The sequence below is a fragment of the Manis pentadactyla genome, chromosome 5 (genome assembly GCF_030020395.1).
Source record: "Manis pentadactyla isolate mManPen7 chromosome 5, mManPen7.hap1, whole genome shotgun sequence".
Taxonomy (NCBI): Eukaryota; Metazoa; Chordata; class Mammalia; order Pholidota; family Manidae; genus Manis; species Manis pentadactyla.
The window spans coordinates 2,330,771-2,353,964 of NC_080023.1; the positions used below are offsets into that span (position 1 = coordinate 2,330,771).

General features: G+C 48.9%; 2 protein-coding genes across 5 annotated transcripts in view; both read right to left on the bottom strand.

Moving 5' to 3' along the window:
• The window catches only part of RGS12 (regulator of G protein signaling 12), a 152,598-nt gene that overhangs the window by 61,077 nt on the left and 68,327 nt on the right, over positions 1–23,194 (bottom strand). For 3 of the 4 annotated variants that reach the window (XM_057502011.1, XM_057502010.1, XM_057502012.1), the window contains exon 3: positions 12,611–12,727. In XM_057502011.1, the coding sequence (XP_057357994.1) occupies positions 12,611–12,727 (117 nt within the window). Of the gene's footprint in view, positions 1–3,460; positions 3,580–12,610; positions 12,728–23,194 lie in introns of those variants that run through there. The other variant, XM_036921279.2, reaches the window with a different exon arrangement.
• Positions 1–23,194, bottom strand: part of MSANTD1 (Myb/SANT DNA binding domain containing 1) — a 191,757-nt gene that overhangs the window by 48,002 nt on the left and 120,561 nt on the right. The gene's annotated exons all lie outside the window — the stretch shown is intronic.

The following is a 23,194-nucleotide window of genomic DNA, read 5'->3' on the forward strand; positions in this document are numbered from 1 at the left end:
GAGGTCAGAGGGTCCACGGAGAGCTGGGCAATGCTGGGACAGCAGGCAAAGCCCGCTGTTCTAGGAGACGTGGCCTTTGTTTCCCATGGATGACAAGCACCGAGAAGGACCCAGAGCCTCTGTGCTCACACGGCAGGCAGGAAGGGCTAGTGTGACCAAGCTACCAGCTCAGGCCTGGCAGAAAGAGCCAGAGGGAGAGGAGACGCTTTTTAGGTGACTCTCACAGAGGGAAGTTGACCAACGTCTTCCTGAAAAAGAGGGAAGATATGAGATAGAAACTAAGTTTCCCTCAAATATCCAGAGCATATCTATATGCACTTCTCATATAGATAACAAGAACAGAGCTAAAAAGCCAGAAAGGACCTGTGAACCAAAAGAAGGGGGATGGCTGAGGACCCTCCTCCCCTCAGCTGTAGGGTCCGAAGGGGTCTGAGCACCGTGTGGCGCCACAGAGCCCCAGGAGCAGGGCTGGTAGGCGCGTCAAACTGAGCAGCCCCCGCACTGGCTCCTGGTGGGGCCAGTGGGGACACGGGGCAGCCGTGCAGCAGCCCACAGACAGCATGCCTGGTGCCTCCCAGGAAGCCCAGGCACTGGGTTCCTGGGCCCTGGGGCAGCCCAGTCCTGGCAGATGCTGCGGCTGCAGCCAGAGCCACCCTCCTGGCCCAGCCCCCACCTCCTGACAGCTCAGTGTCCTGTTGCCCTTTCCCTTCCTGGGCGCAGACACGGAGCCCCTTCCTCCCCCATGCCAGGGTCTAATCCCCCATCATTGCCACAGCCGGGAGGGGTGCCCTCCCTGCCAGGCAGGGGGTCTAACCGCCTCTTTCTCATTTTCAGATCTTACACAGAGCCCCAGTGCATGAAGGGTTCAAGCCGCAGTCTCTGGAACGTTCTTTCCCTCATGCTCTAGCAGCCCGAAGGCACCTTCCTGGGCACACTGAACTCAAGACAAACGTGCTATACCCGATGTGCCCCCAGATCATGGGAGACTGCCTTGAGAGGCAAACCTCAGCCAAGGGTGCAGTACAGAGTGGCCTGCATTTTATGCCCAGGAAGGGAGGGCAGACCATGCTGTGGCCACCCCCTACTTGCCTGGCTACCTACCTAAAGCAGGTGCCAAAGGAGGTGCCATCTCCACCCAGTGGGCACCAGGGGCTACAGACACTGTGCCAAGTGAGAGCAAAGCAGGGCCTCCTTGGGGCTCAGGGACACTGCTCAGGCCAGAGGAGGCCCTGCTGTGCGCCAAGGCCCCAGCTGAGCGGGGGATGTTCCTGCAGCTCAGAGGAGGGTGGGAGGTAAAACATTTGGTGCTGTGAGCCATGGGTGCCCGGCCCTGCCCTGCCCTGCACTCTGGCTGCCCGGCGGGGACTGCCCTGTGGAAGCACACAGCAGAGTGCACGCCCTCCTGGATTCCACCCCAGCCACAGCACGGAGGAGGAGGCTGCCCCAAGGAACGTGCTCCCCACCCCCACTCCGCCCACAGCAGGCTCAGTCAAACGCAGCAGGGGCACTCTGGGCGCTGGGCCCAGGTGGGGTCACACGGGAAGCTTGTTAAAGCCTTCCGTGGTAGTTCCTGTTTCTTTCAGACTGTGGGTGTTTGTGTCTCCTCAGTCAGTGTCTTACTACCATCTAAGGCTGCAGCACCCCACCATGATGTGGTTCAAGTACGGTGGATCACGTTCTCTTTTGCCAAGGGGTGCATACATTTTCAAAGTCCACTTACGCTGGACCCCATTTTTGAGAAGCTGGGGGAACCATGACCAGTGCATTTGGCCAGTGAGAGCCTCATCTCTTTCTAGGTCACGTCCCCTGGCTGCAAAGACTTCAGAGCTCTTCGCCTCAAGATGAATGAAGCTCACAAAAACACAGAGCCCCGTCAGCACAGCTTTTATCATGCACGTATATACTGTGGATAGAGCCCTGGCTTTCCTGCAACACCCCCATTTTAAAGATGAACAACCTGAGGCTCAGAGGGAGAAGCAATTTACATATGATCACAGAGCCGGCAGGGTGGTGAGCTGCCTCCCCACACGGCTTCCCCAGCTTTCCTTCTTTGCACCACGTGGCCTCTCCAACACTGGAGAGGCAGCCTCTGCATTGACTAGTCTGGAAAGCATGGCGCATCCTGCCTGCTCCCATGGCGGTCCCAAACTACCCCCATGACCCTTCCACACACCTCTCCACAGGAGGAGGGGCGGCCGCTCATTTCCTATTGCTTCACATATGACTGCAGCAGCCATATTTTGTTAACACATTCACACAAACAGCTTACTTGCCAGTTGAAGCATTTGCAGACATTTCCAATGGGATCCAAATCATTTATATTTTTCAAACTAAAAGGCACATTTTTAGTGACCTATTTTTTTTACTCAGAATAAAGAAGATTTTCTAAAACTTATCTTTATGTGTTATTGAAATGAAAATGCAGCTTTCGTATATGTACAAATAAGTGGTTAACAGGCCCAGCAAGGACATAATATATACAGGTCCCCTCCTCCAGGACTGCGGTGGCACCCACAGGCCACCACACCGTGAACACCAGAGCTGCCCCTGTGCTCTCTCAGGTCAGTTTTCTTAGTACAAGGGGTTTCCAAACTACATACTGAACGTTTTTCAAATATATTAAAATCTGTACCTACTTCATAAGGATAGCTCTTGACTGTCCAGTAGACCTATTTCTATTTTCCACTTTAAAGGAAGCATGCAGTTGATATTCCTGGACTAGCATCCAGCCCGTCCCCTCTGAGCTAGCAGCTTCTCCTGTGGTCCTCCACAGAAGGCTTGAATTCGAGATCAGGAAAAAGAGCAAGATGAAACAACTTGGAAAGGAATAGAAAATTGGTACCCAGTAATTAGTGACAATCTTCTGTGAAAAATTTATTTAAATTTATTGTTACCTTTACATTAACAAGATGAAAATAAAAGCTCTTTTTAATCTCAAACCTTTTAAAAAAAGTTTTATAGTGAGTTCAACTTTATAACCTCAGATAATAACCAATCATTCAATATGATTGCCAGTAGTTCCCTATGTATGTATCTGCAGAATCAACTCATTACATTTGAAAATGTTAGCTGTAAAATAATAATTTCAAGAGCGTAACATATTTTAGTACATTTATCCAGTTGAAATTTAACACTTCAACAAAATTAATTCACTCATCTTTAAACTCTGTCAGAATTACTGCGGTAAGAACAAGAGCATTGATGACTTAAAACAGCAGCGTGGACCCCGCCAGGTCCCAGCCTAGCTCTGGCTGCTGGTCTGGGATCCCCAAGCCGGGCATTCACGTCCACATGATTCACTTCAAGCTCCGTGAGGCAGATAAAAGAAAAAAGTGTTTTCAAACTTTACACCTAACAGCTCCCACTCACTAGGTAGGCTGAAAATAAAGCAGTAACCAAGATGCCAAGTTTTCGTACAACAATTTTGTTCAAATGATGAGAAACAGCTGGAGTAACTTACCTGCTGATCGATAAAAACGTGTGTTTCCTCTGACAACCCTTTTCCCAAATTCATCTTAAGACAAGAAAACTCCCGAACCACACCGGGCACGCAGATCTGAGCTGTACCATTTGCCAGGGCAGCATGCCTGTGCACGTCAGGAAGTTTAAAGACATTTCAGATGAAGTTCCATTTTGCTCCCTTCGTAACCCATGGCAACAGGACACTGCAGGAAGCTGCGGTTTGCCAGGGATTCAGACTATCTCGATTGTGATTGTCTCGCATGAAGGAAAAAAAGGCCGTTTACATAAATCACACTGTGAGATCATCTTAAAAGTATTTCCTCTACCAAATCAGAATAAAACTTGAGCTGATCGGGATAATTGCTCTGTCAGTACAACAGCTGCGGAGAACTGGTTTTTAGCAGTGCTGCAGGTCGCAGCCTTAATTACAGTTGCTGACGGTTCTATTATAAGCCTGCGTGTGCACGAGTTTACACGGTGCCAGCCCTCAGGATCTGCCGCGTTCTAAAACCCGTCTCTATTCGGTAAGCTGCTTTGTCTGTCTTCTGACACCTGCCACAGCCTGAAGTGATGGAAGCAGAGCAGATACTGGTTTACAAGGGAAGAAGGAAAAGAACAAGAATACTGTTTCTAGAACCTGGGTGTCACTGCAACATCCTGGAGATTTGGGGGTATCTGCTCACCCCAAAGTGCTTCTTTACTGGCCAGATCTCACAGGGTGGGGCCGGCATCCAGGAGTTCATGGAGTTCACACTCCTGAGTGTAGGGCTGCCCCAGACCCCAAGGGAACATCGTGTCCAGGTTCCACACTCGATGCCCACAGGGCCAACAGGCTGGGATGGTGGCCCTGGGGTTTGGAATCAGGCCACCATCTGGAACGTGTTGCCCCCACCCTTATTTTTGTCTTTCAATGGGAGAAACACAGGCACTCCCCAAATGAGTGTGCAGTGAATAGAACCTGTGTTTAGTGCAGAAATGGGCAATGCCTGCCTGGAAGGTGAAAATTGTACAAACAATGGGCATCAGCCGGAGCCTCCTCAGACAGCTTTGCTCAAGAGGGCTGCACACTGCCCTCCTAAGCCACGAAGCCCTGCTGAGGGCAGGGACAGCTCAGCCTGGCACACAGGAGATGCTGGGCAGGGTGAGGGAGGCTGCAGGGAAAAGCTGGGACTGGTGAGAGGCAGGACAGGGCAGCACCAAGGGCCTGGGCCCAGGACAGGGCAGGACCGGCTGGGGCAGCCCCGCCTCCCTCTGCTGAGCTGCTCCTCCCTGGGCAGGGGTGGGGACTGAGCAAACAAGCCACAGAAAGGTGCTCCTTCCAGCTGTCCAGGCCTCCAGGGGTCCTGGGCTTGGCCTGCAAGACCAGGAGGGGTGTCACGTTTAAAGCCCTTGGCCCACCTGCTTCTCTGTTCCCCAGGGCAGGAGACTAGGAGTTCACTGGTCTTTACCAAGCAGAACTGTGAGACACGAAAGTGGGGGCCACACTTCATGCCAAAGGCAGCAAGCCAGCCAAGAGGGGAGCACACCCAGGCGCTCAGCGTGGTTATAAACAGCAGACAGGCAAGGTGGCAACACGGGACTGGCCAGGCTGACGGGCACAGAGCTGGACACAGCAATCTCCCTGCACACCCCTGACACTCAGGGCCCCTCCATGTCCGTCCCCCAGCATGCCGGCCCCCGGCACATGCACACGTGCACACACGCACACTTTCAGAGAAAACACACAGGAGGTTCTGGAACAGTAACTATGGGATTTTCACCAGGTAGTCTTGTAGGGAAAGGGCACGTTTTCCTTAATGCCCTGGGCCCATCAGGACTTCCAGCCTGTCCTGGGCACAGCCGGGCCAGGAGGAAATGGACACACATGCTGCACTAAAGGGTCTAAGTAACAGAAGGGACACAAGCTCTGATGCCCACCCACCCCACCCTCAACAAAGCCCTGACAAGGACAAGCAGGCAAGGGTCAGGCCACCTGCACACTCAGGGGTGCCCAAGACTCCCAAGGAAGAAGCCGCAGGGCTTGCTAAGTGGATGAGAGCACTCACAGGCCCTCCCTGTTGCTGACCCCCACCCTCCTGTGGCCCGGCTCAGCACCTGGCTGTGACCACTAGGGCTCCCCAGCACAGCTCTCCGTTCCTGATGGAGGCGAGAAGTCTGACCATTCACTATCTACGGGCTGGACTGCCCTCCATCCCCTCCCTCCCAACCTCCTTCCTCACCTACTGGCGAAACCAGCCCAAGGATTCAGGGGAAATGTGTGCCCTCAGCGCCCCCTGCTGTTCAGGCCCTGCACTGCCAGTCCCTGCCAACACTCCTGCCTGCCCCCACCCATCGCCGCCTCCCCACAATTCGGCTCAGCTCAGGTGAGAGAAACCAGCCGCTTCCTCCCAGCAAAACAATCTAGATGGTGGTGCAGAGGAAGGACCAAGATGGAGTGGGAGCTGGGGTGCTGGGAGAGGTGGGAGGAGGGCAGGTCGGGGGCACAGGCTGGCTGCAGCTGGTGGAGGGGGGCATCCAGGGGCAGCAGGACAAGTGGGCCTGGCCCTCACTAGAGGCCTTGTCTGGAGAAGGGTGACATCTCAAGCCCTGGCAAGGGGCCGAGGACTACACCCACAGCTTAGAGGGCACTGGAGAGCCTGGGAGGCAGGCCTGGGTCCCTCCTGCTCTGGCTCTCTGGGCCCTGGTGCTGGGGGCAAGCTCGCCCCCTGCTTTTAACCAGGGTGCAGAAGCCTGCTCAGAGAAGGGCCAGGAGAAAGTACTTCAGCTCTGTGGGGGAGACCCTGTCTCTACTGCTCAACTCTGTGAATGGTGTGCTGTGCTCCAAAAGCGCTTTATTCACAAGACAAGCCGAGAGAGGATTCAGCCTGAGGGCCACAGTTTGCAGATTGAGGCCCTAACCCCTGTCCCACCTCTCTGCGGGGCTCAGGAACCCCGGGCTCCTGCTGGCTCTCCCAGGTCCCCCCTCCAGTACTCTCTAGTCTGATGGGCGGTGGTTCCTCCCGGCCATTTGGAAACTTGGGAGCTTCCTCTAAGCCTCCAAAGCAGGCAGCTCGGGGAGCCAGGGACCTCATTTCAAGGGCTTGGATGTAGCCTCCAGCTGCCTCGGGAGACGTCTGGGCCTTCTCCTCCAGCACTGCCCCCTGGTGAGTCTCTTGGCCTCCACCTGCCATCAGAGCACCTTCCAGACAACCCCATCTACCCTCCTCCCACAGGGGGCCATGCCCAGTCCTCCAGGCAGGCCCACAAAGCCACCAGGAGATGATCTGCTAACAGCCCCAAATTCTGGACTCTGACACAGGAAGAGTACCTCTCCCCCTCAGCATTTCCCCAAAAACTTTGTCACACTTGGAATAAAACCCAGAGTCTCAGCCTGGCCTCTCTTCCTCTGACCCCCGGGCCTTTGTGTGCCGGCCTCTCTTAGCACAGAAGCTCGGCATGACTGTTCTGTCCTCAGAGGGGCTGCTGACCACAGCATGCCGAGGAGTCCTGTCTCCCCCACATACCTAGCCTGGCTCCCCAGCGCCACGCTGCCTGAGGCCTTCCTGTCCCTGCATCTGTTCATCTCTCTTGCACCTGGACAGCTAGTTCCCTGACAGTGGGACCACTCTCACAGGACGCTGTGTCCCCATGGCCACAGAAACAGTATGGGACAAACAAGGCTATGACAGATGCACAGGTTCGTGGGCCCGCCTGCAGGGCTCAGGTGTCCTGGGAGAGGCTGCACAGGCCGGAGGCTAGCGCCCCAGGAGCATGGCTCTGAAGCCAATGTGCCTGGGGAACAGCCAGCTGCAGCCCTTGGTGCCTCACCCCTGGCCCCTCAGTCTCCCGCGCTGTAAAGCAGGATAATGGTGCTCCCTACGGCATAAGGTTCACTGTCATATCACAACAATGGGACAGGTTGTGGACCCGGGGGCCATCAGCCACACTGCCTGGGGTGGCGCCTGCCACTGCAGCTCATGGTGCTCCCCTTGCTGCACAGGCCCTGCCAGGGGGAGGGGCTGACCTTGAAGTCCCAGCTAGGGGGGCCCCAGGGGGTGGCTGAGGCTATAGGCGTGGTGTCAGACCAGAGGTCCAAGCGGGGCCAACCCCAGCACCCAGCTCCCACTTCCTACAAGCAGTCCAGCATTTACATTGAGTACGATGAGAGCTGTGGGCTCCCTGAGAGAACACAAGACCACCACGACCCCTTAAACAAGGTCCCTGTCCATCTCAGGGCTGCTTGGCATACTGGGAATGTGATGGTTCACGTCACAGATGATGTGACCCAGTGGAGCACCCAACCCAGTGCACATGGCCACTCACCTCCGCTGTCCCTACACACTGCCCTTCTCCCAGCTGCCAGGGCCACCCTGCCCCACCCGTTGCTGGACCACTTCCTCAATCATCCCCCAAAATGTGCCCCACCAGCCAGGCCTCCCTCCAGATGTCCCAGTACCAGATGCTGACCCGGTGCCCCCAGGCATCCTCGCCTACCCCCAGAACCCCAGCCTCCCAGAAGCCTTCCTGCCCCGCCCTCGACAACCAGAGGCTCAGAGTCCCTGAGTTCCGCCCGACACCATGGAGACATGCTCTTACATTGTCCCCCAGTAGCTGTCTTATTTTGCCCTTCACAGTTACATCTGCAACACAGCTGGAATTAATCGTGTTTGCAGGGCACAAGGGAGAACCGAGTGTCTCTTTCTTTCTTTTCCATGTGGAGGTCTACTTATTCCAGCACCGCTGAAGACTGTGCTCTGCACGCACAGCCAAGGGTCTGCAGGTGTTGACTCTGCACTGTGCCTGCCTCTGCTCTGCTGTGTCTCTGTGCTGCACTCACACAGCCTTCAACTACTCCAGCTTCGTAATGAGTTCTGACAGCTGTTAGAGCAAGTCCTCCCACCTTAAATGCTACTTCAAGAATATCTTGCCTACTCTTGGCCTTTTGCATTTCCATGAACATTTTGGAATCATGCTCTGTTTCCACAAAACACCTGCTGGGATTTTGATTAAAACTGCACTGCATCTGTATGTCTTTTTTGCTTTAGCTTTGTTGAGACCACATTATTGAAGGCACACAGGATTTAGAATTATAACTTGCCACTGCCTTTTACCATTGCGAAGGCTCCCTTTCTACCTGGGGTAACGGCTTCTGCCTGAGGGTCTCCTCGATACTACTGCAGCCATGTTGCCGCTCGGATTAGTCGTACATGGTATGCCCACTTCCATTTTTTCATTCACATTTCTGTATTCTTAAGTTTTAGATGTGTCTCCAGTAAACAGCATAATCAGATTATTAATGCAGTCTGACAACCTCTTCTTTTTTAACACTGTTGTCATTTATTTATTCAAGAACATTTATTGAGCACCTACTGTAGGCCACACACTGAACTAGGAACAGGAAACAATGAACAAAACTGAATAGTTCCTGTGCTCCTGGAGACTTAAAATCTAGTGCAAGAGACAAAGAACCAAACAGTAATGAGAAATACAAAGGTATACAGAGACAAGCTCTTTAACTGGAGTACTTGTCACTTGAAGTCCGGGCAGACCCTGACATGTTCTACCTGAACCCTGTCTGTCCTGTGCTTTGCTTTGTTTCCCCAGTTCTTTCTCACATTCATTTCAGTGGAGTATTTTTAATTCTTCCATTTTTTCTATTAACTTAAACTTTATTTATTATTTTATTGTCTTAGATTACATTGGAGGTTGCAATATGCATCCTTACCTTATAAGAATCGAATATTAACTGGCACCTTCACCCCCTCTTCCTAGCCAATGGAAGCCCCTGAACCTGGACTCAGTTTACCCACTCCCAGAACTCATGCCTTTGCTGTGGCGTAATTTAATTCTATATATTTTTTAAAACAAATGCAACATAGTTATTGTTGTTTTATACAGTCACCACTCATTTGGAGTGACCCAGACAACTACCATTTTATTACCCTATTTCATGTGGGTCCCTAATCAATTCCCACCATCAGAGTCTGCCTCTAGGGGACCCAACCTAAGACACTGGTGTCCTGAGGGGCCGCAAGAAGTAGACTCGAAACTGGACTTGTGCAAAGGGGCCAGGCTGGTGGTAGCTGAAAGAATTCCAGGGCCCCTGGCAGGGTGCTGTGTTAGGAGAATGCTACCAACAGGCTCAAGATGATTAAGCACCAATTAAAGGCAAAATGTGAAAACCACAGGTGCCCTGGGGAGGCTGCCTAGCACACCTGCCAAAGAGTAACTACCACAGGAGGTAGAGACAGACAATGTGCTCAATAGGCTCCCCTTAGAAATAGCTTCCCAGCAAGGAATGTTAGAGACGGTTATTTGTTGCTTCTATACTTTGAAATCTTCAGGCAAAAAAGTGAGCAGAGAGTCAATCCCATGTCTCTAACGTAGGTTTTGACAAAGGTAAGGTTCCCCATGCAGTGGCAGCAGGCGCCTAGAGAACGCTGCCGTGCCTCTGGGTCTCCCCCTCCCCCTCTGTGAAATACCTCGGTGGGGTCACATCGGAGACAAGAGGCCCGCCCTCAGTTAATTCCGTGGATAATGGCAAACTTCCAGCCGCTTATACTGGAAGTCCTAGCACTTCCTCTGCAGTGAAGTAGATGTGCAATAATCACAGCCACATGGAGTGCTCCTCCATCACAAGTCCCAGAAAGGGAAGTCGGAGTGCGTGCCATCACCACCAAGCCTGCACACTCTAGTTCTTCGCCTCTTGGAGGCTCAGACCCCTCATAAACCCTCCTCCCAGGAAAAAAGAGAGGCAACACTTGGCAAAATTCCTAGACCTAGAATGCAGACTTCGCTGAGACCCACTTCCCGGCACAAGCCCTGCGGCCCCAGGGCCCTCAGCAGGCAGGCCTGGCCCTGAGGGCAGCACGCACACCTTTGTTATTTACATAACAGCCTGGGTGCCCCTGGAAGCCTGTTCTGACTGCTGCTTGACCAACACAAGCATGCTGGCCTTAGGGGACCTCGAGGCAGCAGGTGGCAGTCCCGTGGCCATTCTCACGTGCATCCCAGTACCATGCTCTCTGCCGCCCTGCAACCCACCCTCAGACTCTGAGAACCACCCCAATCCAGCCTGGTTCTCACTTCCCTCATCTGGAAAATGAGATAGTTTCAAAAGCCCTATCTGGCTCTAATATTCAATGATTTCAGTTTCACATAAAATACAAATTAACTTACTGTTTCAAGCAAAATACAACCGAAGTCAGTTTATTCCAGTTCATTGTTATTGAGTCTGTAAGAAATTACCTTGTTTGGAGTTAATTCTTAAACTATAACTACATGCAAACAGCTATTTGCACGCCTGTGTTCACAGCATTACCCACATTCACCAAAAGGTGTGAGCAACCCAGTGTCCACTGATGAATGAGTGGGTAAGCACAACGCCATCCACCATTCAGCCTTAAAGCAGAGGGAGTGCTGGCACATGCCCACATGCGTGACCTGAGAAGACATTATGCTCAGAAATAAACCAGGCACAAAGGGACAGATCCTGTATGATTCCACTTACATGAGGTGCCCAGAACAGTCAAGTCCATAGAGAGAAGCAGCATGGTGGGTGTCAGGGACAGAGGAGGAGATGAGGAGTGAGTGTTTAAGGGGGACAGAGCTTAGTTTGGGGAGATGGAAACTTCTGTGGATGGATGGTGGGGATGGCTGCACAATGATGTGAACACACTTACTGCCACTGACAATACATTTAAAAATAGTAAACTTTATATATTATAATATTTTACTATAACTAAATATATATATATAACTAAAGACACCCTAAACAAAGATGGAAATAAGCCACAAAGAAGATATTTTCAAAACATTTATCTAACAAAAGACCCATATCCAGAATAAAGAAATACTATACATACAAACACACAAGCAATATACATATATATATAAAACAGCCACACAACGCAACAGAAAAAAGCATATGAATAGGCTACTAATTCAAAAAGGAGAAAACTTGGACAGCCAAAAACCCACAAGGGAGGGAACTCTCAGCCTTACTCATAATCAGGGAAATGCAAATTAAACAAGATGCCCTTTCATTGAAGTAGAGCAATTCAAGTCTGACAGAACCCACTGTTGGAGAGGAGGGTTGAGGGACCCACAGCCTGAGTGGGGACAGCCATGTGAGTGGCATTTGGCCATGCCTGTCACTCAGCAACTTTACTGCTGGGAATTCCCCCCTGACTCTTCTGCAGGTGCTCAAGGGGGCCCACTGAGGCTCTGCTCCAAGTGAACTATTTCCAACCTTCCACCAAGTGCCCATTAGTAGCAGAATGGATAAAAAACTGTAGCGTGTTCATAAGGGAATGCCACATGACAAGTAAAATAACTGAACTAAAATTAAGAAGATAAATCTTGAAAACATAATGTAATATTTAAAAGTAGCAGAATAAGACAAACTAGGACACTATCTGCCTACAATTTTTGAACACACAAAATGAACCAGTCAGAGGGTCAGGTTGCCCAGGGTTTGGAGGGAAGGGGGGAGGGGCGGATGGGCGGAGCACAGGGCATTTTCAGGGCAGCAAGTCTGCTCCGTGTGGCGCCCCAGAGCCAGCTGCGTGACATGACACATTTGTCCAGACCCGCAGAAGACGCGGCGCCAGGAGTGGCCTCTCAGGCAAACAGTGTCGTGACCTTAGGCCAACAGTAATGTATCCACACTGACAATGGCCACAAACGTCACACAACGATGGCAAATGGGGGCCCATGGGGAGTCTCTGAACTTGCTGCTTAACTTTTCTGCGAACCTAAAACTCCTCTGAAAGTAGAGTCTCTGATTTTTTAAAGGAATATAGATTAAAAAACCACACAAAATGATACTCTGAGTACCTGCAGATCACTGTCTTATCTTTTAAAGGGGGTGGTGATAGCCCCACCCCGAGTTCTTGCACATGTCTATGAAGCATCTGTACACAGAGGACGCGTGACATCTGGAGGCACACGGGTGCTAGGCAGTGCGCACACAGGACTGGAGATGGCCTGGGGCCCTGCAGGGCAGAGAAGCTTGTCCGTGTGCTGCCAGAGTCCCCCCTGGAGGACAGTGCTCGGCAGGGCAGGGCAGAGGCAGGATCAGAGCGGGAATCACAGATGGCTCAGATGCATCTGCAAGACTGATTTTCATTTTTAAAAGGCTAAAGAGGAAAAACTACAATTAAATTACCTCAAGATCATCAAGGGAGCGAGTGATACTAAATCTCTTGGATCTTCCAAATGATCTCCGAGCAGAGGCACGTTGAGAAGTTTGAGTGAGTCCAATTCCCCGTCCAAATTTTGAGCCCTAAACAAACAAACAAAAACATATCAAGTTACCTTCTTGGAAAGAGGTGCTTAGTTGTGCCTGGTGCACTTGGGACCCAGGAGAGAGCACAGGGGCTGCGGGACAGAGGAAAGGAGTCTTGAGTGTCCCCCCAAGAGAGCCCCGAGCTCCATCTATGCTGCCACACACACACAGGGCAAAGGCAGAGACACCAGTCATCCCAGGACCACCACCCCAGGACTACTCTGCCCCTTCCACCTGTGCCCAGAGAACACCTGCCTCAGACTGTAAGCACAAGCAGCGCGCTGGCAGCCAACCTCAAGGCTTGTACAGAGAGCACAGAACACCCACATGGGAATGCTGGGGAGCGTAAAGTGTGTGATGCGAGAAATAATTAACATAAAGGCTGTTTTTCAGCAAGGTCATGCTTTTATGTAATTTTACGGGCACTTAGGAAATTAAGCAATCCCTAGATATTCAGCTGGTGTCTGCAGACCAAACCAATTCAGGTGCAGGAGATAACTGGCCATTAAAACATCTTGTTCTTTCTCCGGGAAATGACCAGAATTAATCCACCATCATTATGCTAGATGGTTCTCTGAATGTGATGCTGGTTTCAGCAGATCAGTCATCACGGTTTGAAAGTAAAAAGCATCACAGCTGAAAATCTCTGATTTCCTGGGTACTTGAAGCCCTAAGTGACCAATTTCAAGCATAAGGAAACTGACATGCTTCCCAAAGGCTGAGGCCCTCCGACTCCCTGCTCTCCATCTGGCCTGACTCGGGGGCCCTGGGCATTTGGGGACAGGCAAGCCTTGCAGCACTTGTCTGTGCAGCTCTGCAGGCCTTGGGGCCCCGACGCCACACTCACTCCCTCTCCCTCTGCTCTCGCACCCAGGCTTCAGGCCGCCTGGTGGAAGACTGTGACCCTGGGGCTGCTCCCACTGGACACCCACGACACTACTCTAAGGCCTGGGAAGGCAGGTCACAGCGGCCTCCAAGGATGTGGGGGTCCCAATGCTCTGAGCATCCTCCCCGCCCCTCCTTGGCCCCTTGCTGGCCCCTCGCACAGCCAGCTCTCCCCTCGCTGCCACCTTTGCACCTCATGCCCAGAACCCAACTTCTCACCTCTGCCCCCAAATCACCCCAGCCTGAACAGGGGCAACAAGGACTGTATTGTAACCCCTCAATTTTTATGCCAAAGCACTGTAGCTGCTGGCGGCGGCTGCCTTCACCTCCTATGCCCATGTCGTCCTGGGCTCCCAGTCAGCATTTCCTGAGTGCCGACCACATGCATCAGTACCACAGGCAGCCAGGGGAAGCCCAAGACAGGTATTTGGACTCCAAGGAGCTGGTGAGCTATCAGTCCTCCCGAGAGGCTCCCTGAGATGGTTCTAGAGGGGCTGTGAGCTTTTTGAAAACTTTACACACTGGGAGAGACCAGAGAGCCCCTGAGGCTAGTGGGTGGCTGCAAGCACGGTGGGGTGCAGGGAAGACTCCAGTTGGGTCTGGAAGGGCAACTCAGGGCACAAGACACTGAGAAAGCCCAGCTTCAGGGGAGCCGAGGAGCCCAGCTGGCAAGAACAGGAGTCAGGCTGGAAAGCAGCAATGCAACAGGCAGAGCATGGCCACACTGCCGACACTGCTCACAGTGGTATTTTAGAAAAGTCATCAGGATTATGGCATGCAAGCTTGGGTGCACATGGCAGCCAGTTAGAAGCTGTGAGCAGAAAGAACTAAGGCGCAGCTGCAGAAACAGCCGAGTGGGAAAAGGAACAGGGTCTGACTTAGCAAGAAGAGGAATGGCAGGCCTGAAGACAGTGGCAGAGATGAATCCAAGGTTTCCCATCTCAAACGGCATTGTCACCAACAGCAAAGGGGTCCCCAGAACAGAACTAAAACTGCCTCCAGCTGCTCACCCAACCCTAACATCGCAACAAGCATTTAAAAGAGAAGTCACTCATTCACTGTCAGCAAACACATGCCTCCCTCTTCCCACATCCACAGTGGTCCCCAGGTTGGTGGGGGAAAGTGACAGTGGCCTCTCTGTAATGAGGGAGCACAGAGGGTTACACTAGCCCAGCCCCAAGAGGGCCCGCTCAGGAATCCACAAACACCCCTAGAGAGGCTTCCCCCTGAGCTGGACCTGAGAACGGTCAGAGGGGTGCACACAGGAGAGGCAGCAGGCAGACCCTACAGGCCTAAAGCTGCCACCCTGCTGGTGACAACGGCCGCAGAGGACTCCCTGCAGGAGAGTCACATGGAGGTGAACCACAGGGCATCAGGGGCTCTCATAAATGTCTAGAACTCCCTCGGAGAGCCAGCAGGAGGGCCTGTGCACACTGCCTCTCCAGGGTGGGCAACACTATGCCCAGCCGCTGGTCCTGGGGACACTGCCTGCCTTCCACTGATCAGCTCAGGGACACTCCTGGGTGGGGCTGAGCCTCACGGTTCCAGTTCAGACAGAGATGCGTCCCTGCTCCCACTGACAGGCACCTCAGGCCCCGCCCTTGCCCAAAGAGTGCCCACTCCCTGCCCGGGCTGCGCTGAGCAGCTCCTCCGCGCTGACACCCCTCACCCCAGCCCGGCCCCCACCTCAACGCAGGCTCTTTTTTGCCCACCATGCTGCTTCCTGCCTCACAAATTACCGAGCTTGCAAATTCTTAAGGAAAACATGTCTAGGAATTTTTTTCAAAAAATATGCCCAAAGCTGCTTCTATCTATAAAATGTATCTGGAGCCCAGTCTCCTCCCACGCAGCCTCCTGCTGGCCCTCACACCAACACCCCTCCCCATGGGGCCCCCATGCCCATCTGGCAGAGCCAGGAGCCCTCTCCCAGGCTGTGTTCCCTTACTGCACCACCTGAAACAGGGCACACCCGCCTCCAGAGCCTGCCCCGGGGGCCTGCACTCTGCTGCCATGCCCCCTTCTGAAGGCCACTGCCCAGCAACAGTGCCTACCCGCAGGCATGGCATCTGCTGAGGGACTGGATGAGCTGAGGGTAGAGGACCTCAGTGCACTTAACAGGAACCGGTCACACAGGGACAAGGGAGTCCCACAGCACAAGTAATGATGCGGGACGCAGTCTTACTCCATCACCAAACCAAAGAGGGCTCCAAACACATTCAGATGAACCTTTGTACAACTCACATATTTGCTATTCTGTTTTTACTTTTGGGGGAAATGAACACAGGGCTTTGTGATAAGGATAAAGTTTAATTTTTAAACCCCAGTGGCTACAGAGGAGAGGCTTCCTGAGACCGCTGTGCACCTGGCCATGGACTGGCCCTGCACAGCCAGCTCTGGACAGGCAAAGGAACTGAAGGCAGCTGCCACCCAGCCTGCATGGGTATGTCATGGGATTTGGAGATTTAAAGGAGAAAAGTTTGACAAGCCAACAGACAGAAAAACAGTCCCACAAAGAGCTGAATCACCTCCATGGTGCACAGCCAATAAGGAGAGTCCTCAGCATGTGTCCACTGGTTTCTCAGTGGAGAGCCCAATGCCCAGGGCAGGAGGAGAGCTAAGCTAAACTCTGCACCTTGATAACGTGAGCTCCCCACGGACGTCGCTCCCCCTGCTGGCACTAGATGCCACACTCTCTCCAGGCCATACAATGCAGGGGCAGATTCTTGGGAAAATGCACCTAAAATCAGCTCCTTTCTTCAAAGTCAACCCACTTTTGAAATTGCAACTCAGCACAACTGCCTGAGAAGGTGAGTGGGGGATGCCAGGATACACAGCACTGTCTTGTCAGCCGAGAGCCACAGAACACAGACTGCCTGCCACATCGACTTCAACTGCCACACCAGAACAGGCTGTCCTGTCCTCCTGGCCCCTGCTCAGTGTCAGAGAAGTAACCTACCTGGTTACCATCACTTCAAAACAGGAGGGGAAGGAGGGCTGCTAAGGGATGCCTCCACACATCACAGAGAGGCCCCAAGGTAGCTGCTGGCGCACAGGCTGAGGGTAGAATCACGCCAGCTGACCCTGCCCACTGCCCAGGGCGCCAGGCTGCCTCAACCACTCTCAGTGCCAACACTGAGTCATCCCATGGAGCCACTGCTTCAGGGAGAGGACTCACTGCAGCACAAGCAATGACCTTGACCAGCCAGGCCCACCGCCTGGGTGTACAGATGATGACAGGGAAGCCAGGGAGGCCTGCTTGGGGACACAGCCAGGGGTGGCCTGGAGCGAGGCCTGGATCTCTCTACTGCACTGTCATTTTTAGTCACAATTAGAAGTAGAAACCCCCAGCCTCAAGAGCCTAAACACCATACCATAAGCCCAGTGGGACCAGGACTGTGCTTGTCCTGGTAATGCTGGGCCCATCCCTCCCACAGGGCCTGATACCAGGCAGGCACTCAACCAGCACTTACTGAACTAATGAACTCTAACCAGGGAGAGGACTTTGCTTAAAGTAGAGACCAGAAGGTAAAGTATCACTGGAGGTATCGACAAAGGAGCACTGAGAAACAGACCCACATCTACATGAGCGCACAGTGCACACAGCAGGAGGCACAGCTGAGCCATGTGCTGGAACCAAGTCATAGCTCCAAAAACTGGAGAGAGAAACTCCATAGAGAGAAAAAAACTAACTTGTCACCTGCCTAACTCCATTCATGAAAATCTGGTAAGCAATTCTTAAAGAGAAAAAGGAGGGAATCTTTCTGACCTCAGAGTAATGATGAATGTGTTACATCAAAACTGCAAAACATAAGAAAAAATATTACAAGTTAGATTATATTGAAGTCAAGAACTTCTGTTCATCAAGACACCATAAAGCAAGTGGAAACACAAGCCACACACTGGGAAGGTACCCATGTAAAATGTATAATCATCAAAGGACTAATAGCTAGCATCTGTAATTCCTACAAATTAGAAAGACAGCCCAGTAGAAAAATGAACATAAGGTCTCAGTAGGACCCTCAACAAAGAGGAAATAAAATCTTCATGATCAGGGGAATGCAAATTAAAGCCACAGGGAGAGGAATACAATTATAAGAGATTACTACGAAAGATTAAATGCCAATAAATTAAACAATCTAGAAAAAAATCGATAAATTCCTAGAAACATACAATCTCCGAAGACTAAACCAGGAAGAAATAAAAAATATGAACAGACTTATTACTAGTAACAAAATTGAATAGTAATCAAAAAACTCCCCACATACAGAAGCCACGACCAGACAGCTTCACAGAATTCTATCAAACATTTAAAGAAGAGTTAATATCTATCCTTCTCAAACTATTCCAAAAAATTGAAGGAGGAAAGTTTCCTAATTCATTCTATGAGACCAGCATCACCTTGATATGAAAACCAAAGACACACACAGGAAGGAAAATTACAGACTAATATCCCTGATGAACATAGATGCAAAATTCCTCAACAAAATATTAGCAAACCAAATTCAAAAATACATTAAAAAGATCATTCACCACAGTCAAGTAGGATTTATTCCAGGGATGCAGGGATGGTTCCACATCTGCAAATCAATCAGTGTGATACACTACATTAATAAAAGAAAAGATAAAAACCACATGGACATCTCAATAGATGCTGAAAAAGCATGTGACAAAACTAAACATCCATTTATGATAAAAACTCTCAATTAAATGTGCATACAGGGCATGTACTTCAACATAATGAAGGCCATATATGACAGACCCATAGCCAACATCATACTTAATAGCAAAAACCTGGAAGTTTTCCCTCTAAGATCAGGAACAAGGCAGGATACCCATTCTCACCACTTTTATTCAGCATAGTACTGGAAGTCCTAGCCATGGTAATCAGGCAAGAAAAAAAAAAGGCATCCAAATTGGTAAGGAAGAAGTAAAACTGTCAATATTTGAAGAGGACATGATAGTATATATAGAAAATCCTAGAGACTTTACCAAAAAAACTACTAGAATAAATTAATTCAGTAAAGTCACAGAATAAAAAATTGATATGCAGAAATCTATTGTATTTTATATACAAACAATGAACTAACAAGAGAAACTAAGAAAACAATCCCATTTACAACTGCATCAAAAATAAACACTTTAGAATAAATTTAACCAAGGAGATGAAAGACTTATACCCTGAAAACAAGAAATCATAGGTTAAAGAAATTCAAGAAGACAAAAATAAATGGAAAACTATCCCATGTTCATGGATAGAAAGAATGAATATTGTTAAAAAATGGCCATTCTTTCCAAAACAATCTACAGATTCAATGCAATCCTCACCAAAATACCATTAGCATTTTTCACTGAGCTACAGCAAATAATTCTAAAATTTGTATGGAACCACAAAAAAGACCAAATAGTGCAAGCAATCTTGAAAAAGAAGAACAAAGCTGAGGTTATCATGCTCCCTCATTAGAAGCTATACCACAATACTACAGTAATTAAAACAGATGGTACTAGCAAAAGGACACACAGACCAATGGAACAGAATACAAGCTCAGCAATAAACCCACTCCTGGGGAGTAAAGATGGTGGCGTGAGAGGTGAGACAGAGGCCTCCTCCTAAAACCACATATAACACGAAAATAAAATTAATACAACTAATCCTGAAAGAGCAATAGGAAAGAGGGCTGTTATAGACTGCATACACCTGGAGAAAAGAATAGGCCTCATAGAACAGGGTAACGTACCAAAGCCGAGGCCCAGCAGGAACCAAGCCTTTCCCCCACCCCAGCTCACCAGCAGGAGGAAGAGAAACAGAGTGGGGAGGGAGTGGAGGCCTGGGACTGCTGAACACCTAGCTCTGGAGATCTGCTCTGGGAGCACAAACCTACATTACATGGTGCTCTGGTGATTAGGGAGTTTGGAAAGCTAAGACAGGAAGAATACCTGGAGAGACTGAAATTCCAGCCGCTTGTGGAAAACAGGAATCTATATCCAGTTGCTCTGGTTCAAAAGAAAGGCCAACAGTCTGAAAGACCTCCTAACAGCGAGAGGGCTGCTAAAGGGGCAAGGATTGCACAGAGCTTAATGCTCATGAGAAAGGACAGGCAGACAAAATTGTCTGGGTGCACTCTGCCCAGCAGGTTGGGAACTTTCACGATCCTCAGGCACTCTAGCTCCCTGGCTGGCTACACAGCTCCAAGGCCCCCCTCCATGATATGCAGCCTGCTGCATTTTCCTCCCGGCCAGCCTGCACCTGGCTCACAAACCGGCAAACCATGCCCTGGTGTCAGGCCAGCCAGAGGGAAGGGCTGCCTACAGCAGATACAAACACAAAGCATAGAGGCTTATACCTGTGTGCTCGGCCCACTGGTTCTTGCAGTGGAGATAGACATAGCAGCCGGGAAGCAGGAAACAGCTCTTTCCTCCCCCCAGGCACCAATACCACTCCTCTGCAACCCCCTACATTGCTCCAGGAGCTCAGCAGCTCCAGGGAGTAGAGATTCTGGGTACTAGAGGGTGCCACATCACATACAAATATGAAACATCAAAGGGACCTGGCTCAAAGCAAAATCATAAATACACCACACAAATAGTCAAATGAAATTGACCTCTGAATCTTCCTGAAAGAGATTTCAAAATAAAAATTATCAACATGCTCATGGAGGTACAAAAACATATTCAAGAACTCAGGAATGAATTCCAGTCAGAGATCCAATCATTATGGAACACAATATCAGAAATGAAACATACAATGGAGGGTTTTAAAAGCAGGTTAGATATGGTGGAGGAGACAACAAATGAAACAGAAATTAGAGAAGAGGAATACAAAGAAGCTGAGGCACAGAGAGAAAAAAGGATCTCTAAGAATGAAAGAATATTGAAAGAACTGTGTGACCAATCCAAGTGGAACAATATTCACATTATAGGGGTACCAGAAGAAGAAGAGAGAGAAAAAGAGATAGAAAGTGTCACTAAGGAGGTAATTGCTGAAAACTTCCCCAATCTGGGGAAGGAGACAGTCTCACAGGCCATGGAGGTGCACAGATCCCCCAACACAATGCACCCAAGGAAGACAACACCAAGACATATAATAATTAAAATGGCAAAGATCAAGGATAAGGACAGACTATTAAAAGCAGCCAGAGAGAGAAATAAGATCACATACAAAAGAAAGCCTATCAGGCTATCATCAGACTTCTCAACAGAAACTTTACAGGCTACAAGGGAGTGGCACGATATATTTAATACCATGAAGCAGAAGGGCCTCGAACCAAGAATACTCTATCTGGCAAGATTATCATTTAAATTTGAAGGAGGGATTAAACAATTTCCAGATAAGCAAAACCTGAGAGAATTTACCTCCCACAAATCATCTCTACAGTGTATTTTGGAGGGACAGCTCTAGATGGAACTGTTCCTAAGGTTTAATAGCTGTCACAAGAGGTAATAAAACCACAGTGAAGAAAGTAGAACAGTTCATTACTAAACAAACGCAAAATTAAACCAACCATCCCCAAAGTCAATCAAGGGATAGACCAAGAGTACAGAATATGATACCTAATATATAAAGAATGGAGGAAGAAAAAAGAGGAGAAAAAAACCCTTTAGATTGTGTTTGTAATAGCATACTACATGAGTTAAGTTAGACTCTTAGATACTGAGGATGTTAACCTTGAACCTTTGGTAACCACCAATCTAAAGCCTACAATGGCAATAAGTACATATCTATAGATAATCACCCTAAATGTAAATGGTCTGAATGCACCAATGAAAAGACACAGAGTCACTGAATGAATAAAAAAATGAGATCCATCTATAAGCTGCCTACAAGAGACTCACTTTAAACCCAAAGATATACACAAACTAAAAGTGAAGGGATGGAAAAAGATATTTCATGCAACTAATAGGGAGAAAAAAGCAGGAGTTGCAGTACTTGTATCAGAAAAAATAGACTTCAAACCAAAGAAAATCACAAGAGACAAAGAAGCACATTACATACTGATAAAGGGGTCAATTCAACAAGAAGATATAACCATTATAAATATCTATGCACCCAACACAGGAGCACAAACATATGTGAAACAAACACTAACAGAATTAAAAGGGGAAATAGAATGCAATGCATTCATTCCAGGAAACTTCAACACACCACTCACTCCAAAGGACAGATCAACCATACAGAAAATAAATAAGGAGACAGAGGCACTAAACAACACTTTAGAACAGATGGACCTAACAGACATCTACAGAACTCTATACCCAAAAGCAGCAGAATATACATTCGTCTCAAGTGCACATGGAACATTTTCAAGAATAGATCATATACTAGGCCACAAAAAGAGCCTCAGTAAATTCAAAGATTGAAATTGTACCAACCAGTTTCTCAGACCACAAAGGTATGAGACTAGAAATAAATTATATGTAAAGAAAATGAAAAATCCCACAAACACATAGAGGCTTCATAACATGCTCGTAAATAATCAATGGATCAATGACCAAAGAAAAACAGAGATCAAGCAATATATGGAGACAAATGACAACAATAATTCAACACCACAAAATTTGTGGGACTCAGCGAAGGCTGTGCAAACAGGAAAGTATATTGGAATACAGGCCTACCTCAGGAAAGAAAATCAATCCCATATGAACAGTCTAAACCCATAATTAACAAAACTACAAAAAGAAGAATAAATGAGGTCCAAAGTCAATAGAAGGAGGGACATAATAAAGATTTGAGCAGAAATAAATAAAATCAAGAAGAATAAAACAATAGAGTCAATGAAAGCAAGAGCTGGTTCTTCGAGCAAATAAACAAAATAGATAATCACTTAGCCAAACTTATCAAGAAAAAAAGAGAGTCTACACACACAAACAGAATCAGAAATGGGAAAGGAAAAATCACTATGGACACCACAGAAATACAAATAATTATTAGAGAGTACTATGAAAAATTATATGCTAACAAACTGGATAACCTAGAAGAAATGGACAACTTTCTAGAAAAATACAACCTTCCAACGCTGACCCAGAAAGAAACAGAAAATCTGAACAGACCAATTACCAGAATGAAATTGAATTGGAATCAAACAACTACCTAAGAACAAAACACCTGGACCAGATGGCTTCACCGCTGAATTTTATCAAACATTTAGTGAAGACCTAATACCCATCCTCCTTAAAGTTTTCCAAAAAGCAGAAGAAAAGGGAATACTTCCAAACTCATTCTATGAGGCCAGCAACACTCAAATACCAAAACCAGGCAAAGAAAGCACAAAAAAAGAAAATTACAGACCAATTATCACTGATGAACATAGACACAAAAATACTCAACAAAATATTAGCAAACTGAATTCAAAAATATATCAAAAAGATCATCCACCATGATCAAGTAGGATTTAATCCAGGGATGCAAGGATGGTACAATATTAGAAAATCCATCATCATCCACCACATCAACAAAAAGAAGGACAAAAACCACATGATCATCTCCATAGATGCTGAAAAAGCATTTGACACAATTCAACAGCCATTCATGATAGAAACTCTCAACAAAATAGGTATAGAGGGCAAGTACCTCAACATAATAAA